This window comes from Lepisma saccharinum, chromosome 17 (assembly GCF_977018435.1).
Source record: "Lepisma saccharinum chromosome 17, izLepSacc3.1, whole genome shotgun sequence".
Taxonomy (NCBI): Eukaryota; Metazoa; Arthropoda; class Insecta; order Zygentoma; family Lepismatidae; genus Lepisma; species Lepisma saccharinum.
The window spans coordinates 12,776,298-12,788,764 of NC_139245.1; the positions used below are offsets into that span (position 1 = coordinate 12,776,298).

At 37.5% G+C, this 12,467-nt stretch overlaps 1 protein-coding gene across 1 annotated transcript; it reads left to right on the plus strand.

Annotated features, from left to right (window-relative positions):
* The first annotated feature begins 1,051 nt into the window (after nucleotides 1–1,051).
* Nucleotides 1,052–9,431, plus strand: LOC146001186 (uncharacterized). The gene is made up of 2 exons (XM_083138481.1): nucleotides 1,052–1,241; nucleotides 8,611–9,431. The coding sequence occupies exons 1-2, from the start codon at nucleotides 1,227–1,229 to the stop codon at nucleotides 8,836–8,838; spliced, it is 243 nt and encodes an 80-aa protein (XP_082994607.1). The 5' UTR covers nucleotides 1,052–1,226; the 3' UTR covers nucleotides 8,839–9,431.
* The last annotated feature ends 3,036 nt before the right edge of the window (nucleotides 9,432–12,467 follow it).

Below are 12,467 nucleotides of genomic sequence, written 5' to 3' on the forward strand. Positions count from 1 at the left end.
TATTAAAATACATTTCGCAAAATTTTCTTGCTCGCTTCGCTTGCAAACCCTGCTTATCTCTATCGTCAGGTTCAGAGCCGTAGCTAGGGGGCGGCGGGAGTCGGCCATGGATGCCGAGCGATCTAAATGAAAAAAGTTGAAAAAGAGAGAATAGAATGCCGTGGCGTCCAGTGAAATTATTTGTGCCCTATTAAATCAATATTGTTTTAAATTGCAAAAATTGGATCTAAAAATTTTCTGTAATATCATGTATTTTAATTATGTGTGTTGTATATATGTATTGAATAAACTTTGTATACGTACACAATTAATGTTAGCATGTTGCATATGTATTTTCTTATTTTATGTTGCTCCATGTTGCATATGTGTAAAACATTATGTTGTAAATGAAAGTTATACATGTTATATGCACAAAAATAATTATCTTCAGAATGCATTTATCATTCATTTTCTGCCATTCAAAAATACAGTTTGTGTGGTTGTTTTCCATTATTAGCTAATGTGAAATTGACGGTGTTGAAAAAATATTTCAAATAGTTTGTTCCAAACAAATGCTTTAGTACCGACTTGTACCCCCTATTTGCGTAATTTATGAGGATAATAACGTTTTTGATACTACTACCACTATTAATAATAATAATAATGCCGTTATTATTATTGTTGTTACGTTTATCCTGGTACTTGCCCCCCCCCCCCCCCCGACAAAAATTCGTGGTTGTGCCTCTGAATGACAGTCAACCTTTCACCAGCATTATACCATTTTATTAATCAAATTTCCACCACAAGGAATTCTTCCTCCCTAAAATATATAAATAAATATGTCTAGAACCCCCCACCTTAGCGGCACCCTTGAGCAGATTAATACGATAAGTACCATATTGTTCTCAAAGGGAAGTAGGAACGAAGAACCGACTTACAGAAAGAAGAAAAAATGCTGAAATCATAGCAATCATATCTCGCCAGAAGCCGTCGTGTTTCCTGTCCGGTTTTGGAGAAAGTGGAGAAAGTTCTTCCCACGGCAGCTTCCTGGAGTGTTGTGGACAACAGTAAAACACGCGTTTAGGTATAGAAGTGCTTCTGAGAGTTGGAAACAAATAGTATCTGTTTGGGCAGGCGTCGCAGCTTTCACGTGTTTCCTCGGCTACTTTCCCACCCCTTTACCCTCCGGTAGTTGGTACTCAACCCTTTGTACTGCACAAAGCACTTTAGGGGTGGTATTTCCGGCTATGAAGACTATAGGGGTAAGTACCGTTGTGGTTACGTCTAGGGATGGTATCGAGGCATGAGTGCCACCAGAAATTTTTGTAGGGGGGTGGTGTCAACCCGTTTACATAAAATTGGCTAGTATAAGTAATACAGTAAACACTCGTTAACACGTATCCCAAGGGACCGAAAATTCAAGAGTTCGTGTTAAAGAAATTCGTGCTAACCGGGGACTCAAATTTTATTGTTGCAATACAGTTCTTTCTACACATTAACCATTTACAATACGTGTTACGTATTTAAGTATTGTAGATTTGGCAATTCCATACTGTTCAGTAATTGTCGTTTTGTTCAATGCACCACGGTCTACTTCCTCTAGGATTTTCAGTTTTGTTTGCAGATCTATGCCTGTCTGCTTCCTCTTGGCCATGACTCCCGCCTTACTGCTTGCAACTTGATGTTGCTCGTACTGGCTACGTTTTAAAGAATAGAAAAACACATTTGAACACGTTGTGATCTGAATCTGTTGGTTACAATACTGTACAAGTTGATTGTTGACAAGATGATAGAGATTGTTGAGCGATTTCTTACATACCTAGCAGAGGAACGACAGAGGAACAACAGAAAAAATTATGAAAAACTTTGAAAATTCGTGTTAAATGAGATCTAATGACGCAACGGACTAAAAAACAGTTCGTAAATCGTGGTAACCGAAATTCGCGTTAACCGATAATACTTTCTATAAGATATAATACATCCCTGCCGGGACCAACATTTTGTTCATGTTAATCGAGTGTTCGTCTTAAGCGAGTTTATGTTAACGAGGGTTTACTGTAATTATATCCTTGGAAGACTCTTCTAATCGATCCACGAGATAAGTGATTATGCAGCCGAACTGCTTTTCTTGATCTTTCAAAGTTAGGGAGGAATTTTAGACGTCACAGTTTACATTGTGTGACCTCTCGCATAAAAATCTCATTTTTGGAATTTCGGAAACTCTTGGAACTATTTATTCCGTTGGATTAACTGACAAAATATAAACTTCCTGAATTTTGCACTTAATTTTTTGATCTAAGTTACTTTTTACTTCGATTCTTCTGTTGAAATACTAACTAGTTGAACTTTATTTCTGGTATCGACTAACAAAATAATAAGCTTTGCTGTTATCTAATTTCAAATAAACGATGCCAATTTCCACCGCTTCAAACCTCCACCCAGTGGCGTGCCCAAGGGGGGTTTGTGGGGATATAACCCCCCCCCCTTTTTTGGACCAGTTTACCTAAAAAAAACATCAAAGATAGGAAAAGATGGCAAAATAAGGTTGACTACCAGAAGATGTGTAAGTAACCCCTCCCTTTCGAAAATCCTGAGCACGCCACTGCCTCCACCCACTCCCTCCCTCCCTCCAGACGCTCGTATACCGAGACGTCAAGTCACGTTCCCGGTTTCGAATATCTAAATAATAGATAATGAACATGGAAAAATAGCTATTCAAACAAATTTTAAAAATTACTTTTTTGGATGTCTGAGAGACCCGCATATACTAACCGATTTTGATATAAGCGAAGTATTCATGTGTATCATGCATTCTTGTTAATAAATTCCTCTAAGGTGTCAACGATAATGTAGTGGCTGTGTTGCCTTGTAATCACGAGGAAGGTTTTGGCATCCAATGTAGTAGTGGTTATGTCGTCGTCTTGTAATGAGAGGATCCTGGGTTCGACACCTGGTGGAATTATTTCTCTCCTTAAATTTTCCTCACATTATTCAAGAAGACAAGAACCTAATTTTATGTAGTTTAAACTGAAAAATTAGGGTTTTGTTAAGGTTAGATGCGAAGGCAGGCGACAACACCCTAAAGGATAATATCCAAACCTGCATCTTACTTCAGTCTCCAATACGAAATGATAAAAACTTCTGGTGAGTGGATTTTAAATGATGTGTCCGAGATAGAGTGGCGTGCCTAGTATTTTCTGAAGGAAGAGGGGTTATGCATAGTATTTTTGGTGGTCAGTCCTCATTTTGCCATCTTTTCCTGTCTTTGACGTTCTTCTTTTTAAGGAATACTTTGTTGGGTGACCATAATATTTGAATAAAAAGCGGGACATCCAAAGGATCTCCTGAAAAAATCGGTTAGGCCTAATCATAAAATTATTGTTTATTATTATTATTTATTAAAGCATGGTTTACAAAAATGATACATCATAAACAATAAATGAAATATGATCTCCCTCGCGTTGTCAAAAGCTATTAATTATAATAATCGGGGTATGACACATAGGGTTTCTGGTCCTTTCTGATCAACCGTTGATGTTTCTACGCTGAAGATGAGGAATGCGAGAAGTACGATTATCAGAAGAAGCAATCTTCTTGAGGACAAGTTTATTCTTCACCAACTGTTCATAAAACTCCCCCCTCCCCTTCATATTTGTGACATAATACTCGAGATTTGCTTTTTGAGTGTGTATTAGGGTGACCAGACTTTCTGAAAGAAAAAGCAGGGCATCCATGGATGCGTACGGGGGGGGGGGGGATTGCAGCTATAACTAAAAGAGCACACGGTCAAGTGCACCCCTCTTCCCTTTGGCAAAGGAAAAGTCATGCTGCTTACATGTCTCCTGAAATATTACACAATTCTCTTTAATCTGTTTTCTTTTTCTTCATTTGATTTGATTTTTGTTACTTAACGTTGCTTTTCTGTGACTTTTGGCTAATTGCAACAATGAGTATGATAAAGATAAATAATGAGTAAGTTACACTTGCTTACATGAATGGACACTCAGAAAGAAGATCCATGCTCAGGCCGGGATTCGACCCCAGGATCTCTGGCGTCCTAGCGTTCAACCACTCCACCATCGAGGTCTTTCCTTCTTATATATTTCCCTTCTAATTTCTCCCTTTTCTTTCCTCCTTTTGCTTATCTTTTTAATTTTACAGATTAACCTTCCTGTCTCTCTCGTTCTTACGGTTATTTTCCCTTACTTTCTTACCATAAAGCATTCATACATTGTGAAATAATTTAAAATATTAATCAAAAGTAAGAAAATATTTGTCTCTTGCCGCAGCTGTAGTAATCATCTCATTAATGCATCAAACATGCAAATACCCAGAATTGGGCTATTTTCAATTTTCAAAGTGCCCCTGCGTATACTTTTAGTCATCACTCAGTACCTTGCATATCATATCATGAACAGTTTGCAATATCTGCATCTAAGCAATAAATATAAGCTTTACAGTAAGACCAAGGTCGCGAGCGTGAAAATTTTTAGATCTACAAGTATTTCTACACAAACTAACAATACTATTAATTTAAAAGGCACTAACAGTTGAGTGCCTTTAGTATAAGACTAGTATAATTCTAGTATAATTGACGTTCGTTCGCATAGAGATGCTGACTGTGCCAGTGATCATTATTTAGTAATTGCTAAATTAAGAGAAAGACTCGCAGTGATAAATCATAAGCAACAAAATCTAAAAGTTATACAATTTAATACAGGAAAATTTGCTGATGAAAGAATTAAGAAAGATTACCAAATTATACTGTCCAATAGATTTGATGTTTTACAGGATTTAAATGATGATGAAAATATAAATGAAACAGACGTAAATAAGAATTGGGAACACATACGTAATGCAATAGAATCAGCAGCTAAAGAAAGTATAGGATACCATAAACCAAGAAAAAGTAAGCCATGGTTTGATAATGAATGTCATAATCTAATAGAAATAAGAAATCAGGCTAGACTTAGGTGGTTAAATAACTCTGATGATACAAATCTAAGCAATTATAATAGAATAAAGCGAGAAGTTAACCGCACGTTTAGAAGTAAAAAAATAGATTACTTGAAAATCAAAATGAATGAAATTGAAACAAACAGCAAAAACAAAAATATCAGAGATTTATATAAAGGTGTAAATGAATTTAGAAAGGGGTGGCAACCTAAAGTAAACTTGATAAAAGATAAAGACGGTGATTTTCTAGCTGACCCAAGCGATATTCTAAATAGATGGAAGAACTACTTTAATGACCTTATAAATGTTCATGTGGGAGATAAATCAGAAGTAAATCCAATACACACAGCAGAACCTTTAGTTCCAGAATCTAACTTGACTGAAGTTAAAGATGCTATTAAAAGGCTAAAGAATAACAAAGCACCTGGCATTGATTTAATACCAGCTGAGTTAATTAAATATGGTGGAAATTCATTAATATGTCAAATTCATAAATTAATTTGTTTAATATGGAATAAAGAAGAAATCCCTCAACAGTGGAAAGAATCCATAATTGTTCCTGTGTTTAAAAAAGGTGATAAAATGAAGCAATAATTACCGTGGAATTTCTCTACTCTCAACAACATATAAAATATTATCTAACATTCTTTTAACTAGACTAACCCCATACTCTAATGAAATTATAGGTGATTATCAATGTGGATTTAAACGTAACAGATCAACTACAGATCAAATTTTTCAGATCAGACAGACACTTGAGAAAAAGTGGGAATATAATCAAAGTGTCCATCAGCTATTCATTGATTTAAAAAAAGCATATGATTCGGTCAAAAGAGATAAATTATATAATATATTAGTCGAGTTTGGAATACCTAAGAAGCTTGTTAACATGATAAAAGTATGCACCAGTGAAACAGAAAGTAAAATTCGTGTGGGTATTAATGTGTCTGATAAATTTACAATTCATGATGGGTTAAAACAAGGAGATGCATTATCTCCATTGCTCTTTAATTTTGCCTTAGAATATGCTGTTAGGAAGGTAAAAGAAACTAACGAAGGACTAAAATTAAATGGTGTGACTCAGTTGCTAGCATATGCAGATGATGTAGACTTATTAGGGGATGATATAAATACAATTAAGAATAATGCTAAAATATTTTTCAAAACTGCTAAAAGAGAGGTTTGGAAGTTAACAAAGAGAAAACTAAATATATGCTTACAGGCCGAAACCAAGTGTTAGGTAATAATCAAAATCTAATTATTGATAACAACTCGTTTGAACCAGTTTCCAAATTCAAATACTTAGGAGTAATATTAACAAATGGAAATGATATTAAAGAGGAAATAAAAATCAGGCTAATTCAGGAAAGGCATGTTACTTCTCTCTTCATAAACTTTTGTCTTCTCGTTTAATATCTAAGAAACTAAAAGTTAAAATATACAAAACAGTAATTTTGCCTTTATTATTATATGGATGTGAAACTTTGTCCCTTACATTGAAAGAGGAACATACATTGAGAGTATTTGAAAATAAGATCCTTAGGAAAATATTTGGACCTAAAAGGGATGAGGAGACAGGTGAGTGGAGAAGGTTACATAATTTAGAACTACATAATTTATATTCATGTCCAGATATTATTAGAATGATTAAATCAAGAAGACTTAGGTGGGCAGGCCATGTGGCACGAATGGGAGAGGAAAGAGGAGTTTACAGGATTCTTGTTGGGAAACCTGATGGTAAGAGACCTGTCGGAAGGCCAAGACGAAGATGGGAGGGACAACGTTGAGATGGACCTAAAGGAAATCGGTAGTGATGGAAAAGAGTATATAGATCTTGCTCAGGATAGGGACAGATGGAAGGCCTGTGTTGCTGCAGCCATGAACCTTCGGGTTTAAGAAGGCTAGAGAGTTAGTTAGTTAGTTAGCTAACAGTTTCACGGAGGTAAGCAATTCGTCTGGATGTTTTGCAGGACATTTCGCAGGGCGCTGTTGAAAAAAAGGACAAATTTGGTTGTTGATTTTTTTTAGTAGCATCGCAGACCGCAGGACATAACCCTCACAAAAGGACTGTCCTGCGAAAATCAGGACGTCTGGTCACCCTAGTTTGTATCAAGACGAATATCTATAACGAGTACCTTGATTAGTAATTTAAATTCGTGTTGCAGGTCCGTATTGAAAGGACATGTACGCTTCTTGGCCCATGCTTATTCACTGCTCTAAATATAACAGAAGACGCACAAAACAATACAATCCGAGATGCGAGCTAACTTATGCAATAACCTGCTGTCTGCTCGAACATTCTCGACGACAATGGAACATTTTGATTGCCGTGAAGTGCTTGAAACGCAGTCCAGCTGTTTTGCCATGATGCTAGTTTAAAAGTTTCATCAACATTTTTCGTAGCATGAAATAAATGTCTCTCAAATTTAGATTTGGTTTCAAACTAACTTCTATAATACGGGACAAAAAGTGTTTTTTTTAAAAAATAATAACGACGGGACGACCGGGACACGCCTTTGAAACGGAACTGTCCCGGTCAAAATGGGACGTATGGTCACCCTAATACTTGGTCAAATGTGGTTATGACCCCACCAAACCTTCCTTGGGCACGTCATGGAGATAAATAAGTAAGAATTTGATCATATTGGGAGACGAAACATTAGATGTGTTGGGAACGGAAGGGTTTTCACTGTGCATTAATTGTTTCGCAATCCAGCTGTATTCGAGAAGACTTCCTTTGTTTCGTGCCGATATATGTCAAGACTGCGGAAGCTGTCACAGACAATTTTGAACACTTGCGAGTCCTTACGCCTGAATATGAACAATTTGTTGGTTTTCTTTATAAGAACTGCAAACATGGGAGGACAAGACACATTAGTGGTGTTCAGGCTCGAATCGGAGAGAAATATCCGAGAACTGTCTGCGTCCAGTTTGAATCTCGCGTTGTCGAGTGGATTGTCCATCCCGTGCGTGTGTAACAGCTTCGTAAAAACACTCAAAGACACCATAGATGTCTTGATGCCTGATGAGAAGAAATGGACATACACGCATACTGAGATGGTTCCGGCACACAATGTTAATGCATGGAAACAGAGGAGTCGAGAGGTAAAAAAAAAAGTCCCAATTTCACGTTCTGATTAAAATGACAGCCTTTTAAACAGTGGCGACGATTTAGGGGATAGTTGCTCCCCATCTTTTTGCCTCCACACTATGGCCTCTTAATGCTAAGCCTTGTCTACCAAAAGAAAGTAAACTTTCCTTGCACTGCCCCCCCCCCCCCTTTTTGGAACCCAATCGCCACCACTATCCTTAAACATACAATACAATTGTGAGGTTCTATAGCCTATATACCCCTTAAAAGATGTTGTTTACCCCCCAAAAGGAATTCCTGGATATACAGGATATCACACACACCCTTGGATTTCTTCTTCTTCTGGGGGTATGTCAAAGATTGTTTACCGCACTCCTGTTCCAGGTGATATGCTGGGGCGTGTATGGGCAGAAGTGGGGGGCGCACATTGAGGTGTATGGCATATAAACGTGGAGAGTTGTAGCTCATTTTGCAATCAACAGCATTGTTCTATTGCATGTAGTTTCCGAGCTACCCTATATATGTGGTACCACTTGTCTGTGATTATACTACGAAAAGTGTAAAATAGCTTCTTTTGTTTTCAGGTCATGGTGCTTTTCCTAGCTGCAGTGGAGCTAGTGTCGTCATCTCCAACCGTTCTGCAGCTGATTCAGGACCACGTGGTGGGGAGGCCACTCGTCCACAGGTTGCAGCGCTGGACGTTCGATCCGGATGAGGGCCAAAGGTTACGGTCCCTGTTCGAAGCCCGATACGGAAAGATGGGGGAGACTCTGGTAGAGGAATTCGGAAGAGGTGGCACCATTCGCAATTGAAAACATGAACGCTGACAGCAAGAAGATGGAAGCTGGGGTATTTTAGATTGATCATATTTGGCACAACGTGAATTATATCTGGTGCATTGTGGTTCCCTCTTTCACTTTTCTTCACTGGGTGATCAGACAATCATATCTAGAAGTAAAGTCACTCTTTTGTAAATTTATATAATATAATATCAAATACATTATCAGGATATGGTGGCAAATAAGAACAATGGAAGACAAGTTTCCAGTAGGTAATATTCAATGATTTCTTGAAAGTTAATAATAAGATTACTTAACCAATAATAGAATTGCATGGGACTTCAAGAATACTTCTATCTAATTCTTTCCAAATTTCAGTGTTGCTAAAAATATATTTTACATTTTAAAAAAATCTTACGCCAGAAAACATAAATTCTTAAATGCAACTGGACGATACTGAAAATAAAGGACAATATGGTTTCCAGAAAATTTCTTTCTGAACATATGATTAAAATGTAGAACATATCCTGAAATAGAGGATGCCTGGTTGACCTTACTCAGGAATGTCTTCACTGAGAAAGCCATTGTTCCGTCATGGTGTTTTGTCACACATGAACAGCCAATGTAATTTGTGAACAACGTTTACAAGCAATAAATGGTTCTGTGATATTTGTGGAAATATAAGACCAAGATTCTTATTACATTCTCAACTCTTGTTAACATAAACCTATTTTCCTTTGTATAATTTTTATTACGTTTCTGAATTTCTCCAAAATAGCTTTGGATATTCTTTGATCCCTTTGGGGAATATAAGATATCTACATGATTTACCTGAAATTCGAAACTACACTTGGATTCTGTAGAACATTGCCAAGTATTTTCGATTCGGAGGATGCAGGGTATATTTTTCCTCCAAATTTTGCATATTTTTCCTTGTAGAAATATCTTTGAAATTTGGCTCTGTTTGGAATTGAATGAAATACTCAGGTAATATTTATACAAATGCATTTCTATAGGCCTGAGTGTGTAAGGTTTTTATCTTAGGTTTATCTTACTATAATAGTGATGAAAGTTTTGGAATTTCTTATTTAGAAAACTCACATGGCTGCTATGTCAGAAATTCCTATCTATTAGATAAGGGCTGTAAGAAAAAGTGGCCCCCATAAGAAGATCCTTAAACCTAGCTTCGTTGATTCGCATTTCCATAGTAAGGGACTAACTCAAGAATAGGCGTAACTTAGCGGGGGCAATTTTCACGTTTATAAATATTTACAAGTTGGGGAGCCTGAGGAGCAAAGTAATAAAGAGTAATATTTGTGATTTCACAAACGTCACAGTTATTTAGCAAATAATCCTGGATTGAGTCTCTTCCCCCAAATTTAAGCCCCAGATTTGATTCTACCCCTCAAAATTGGCCCAGTTTGATATTACCTCCTCAAAATTAGGCCCAGTTTGATTCTACCCCTTAAAGTTAGGCCCAGTTGAATCTAACCCCTTAAAATTAGGTCTTAAGTCTGATTTTCCCCTCAAAATTAGGCCAATTATGATTCTACCTCCTTAAAATTAGCCCCTGTTCGATTCTGCCCCCTTAAAATTCGGCCCAGTTTCATCCAACCCCCTTAAAATCAGGACCAGTTTTATTCTACCCCCTTAAAATTAGGCCCAAGTTTAATATCGCCCCCTCAAAATTAGGTTCCAAGTTACGCTCATGAACTCAATAACAGATCTACCTGGTAATAACCATAAAGAAAACACGAAAGAGAATTTATTATGGTAATTGTAATAATAAGGGTTCATATATAATTGAATAGTTGGCGAGAGGAAGGGAGGGTGAAACAAGAACCTAAGCCCCGCGACAAGTTAAGTTTGCAGCAACTTTTTGCCCATGTAGACCCAAACGTGCGCGCAGAATATAGTTCCGCTGCAATACTGCCGATTTTCTCAATGTCTGTGATATGAACACCTCGGCGGTCGAGGCAAATCTCGGACGGGAATTGCTGAGCGCAGTTCTCGCGCGGTTTAATACATAAAACCTGCTGCAAACTTAACCTGTCGCGGGGTATAGAACATATTTATTATTAATTGGTGTTATTTTTCAACATTACACATGTTGCACCCTCTCCTATAGTAAACACCACCCACAACCCCATCATTCTTCCACCTCTTTCGTCGACCTCCGTGGCGGAGTGGTAAATAAACCAGATATTCTTCCGACACGCGGCAGTAAAGACCTACAAACTGGTAATCGAGTTGCGAACTATAAACTCACACAGAGTGCCCGTTGTATTGATTTAGAGGCAAGAGTTATTGGGTTCTAATTCCCATTCTCTTACGTCATCAAAACCTGTTGGAATAGCCAGTCGGTCCGAGCGTACAAGCATCCTACATAATGAAGCACTCAGCGAAAGAGAAAGTTTGCCTCATTTCCTAGAGTTATGTTGTGAGACGTTACTTAAGCCAAATAAACACAGTGTGCACTAGTCGTGTAGGTGTCCAACCTTGAGGATGAGATGTTCACACGTTCAGTGTTGCCGTTTTGTCCCCAAAAGTAAGGTTAATCGTTCGACACGTGTTGTAAACACTGTCACCTTGTCTACCTGCAACATGTCAAGGAAGTGCATGCATTTACGGTGTGAAGATTTATTCGTTTGAAGCTTTCTGTAGTGAAAGAGAACATTGACTTTTTGTGAGCCATCTTACTGAGGGTTTTTTGTAACCAGGAACTGTTAAACAGCTTACCAGTGTAATAAATCAACACTTAAGTGAAATATTTATACATTGCAAGGAAGAAAAGAAAACCTAGTGTAAGTTTTTTTGTTGGAACTAAAATTTCCTTTCCCCAAAACAAACATTATGTAACAAAACTCCAACGACTTTTCCCGTGTCTTGAAGTGTGTGTTTAATTCCACTTTATGCACAGATAGGCTAATTGGGACTGGGCGTACAGTTTAGAGTGGGATCCGAACCACAATATTCCTCCACTGGAACGAAGGTTTCACCACGCCAACGGGAAGGCCTTTTCTCATATCATTAGTCCAGTACCAACCATGTACATTTTTAAAATTTCTCTCCTGATTTTTAAGCAAGAATGTGATATCATTGGCGTATGAGCATAATGGGCTATCCTGAAATTTTACCAAATTGCACTACTCCACAGTTTTTGCAGAAATACAAGCAGCGATTTTGTCAAATTGATTTTGCAGTGCAGTATTCAAAAATATCATTAATGGTCCTAATTATGGACATTGGGCCTTACTTTTGGTAGTCGCAATAACATGGAAAAACGTTAATCGTTGCATATATTGAGGTGAAATGAATTGAACTAAAGAATGAAAAAACAATCTATATATTTCAATATATTAGCAAAACGACGGACCCACTTACTTAAAAACAACAAACGATCATGACTTCATGACATTCGAAACGAGACGATGTAAGTTTCGGACACGCCTTGATTTTATAACAAAGTTATGTGTGTTGTTTAACATGATAGAACATACAGTACATTCAGTGCCGGATCTACAAGCCGCAAATCCCCGCAGTGCGGAAGAGGTGGGGGGCGGAGATATGTATGCCTTTCGAGGACCCTCAGCCATTGACATAGCAGAGGGTTCGTATATACGTATGTAAAAAATAAAGTTAGTTATTCATGGGTACAGAAA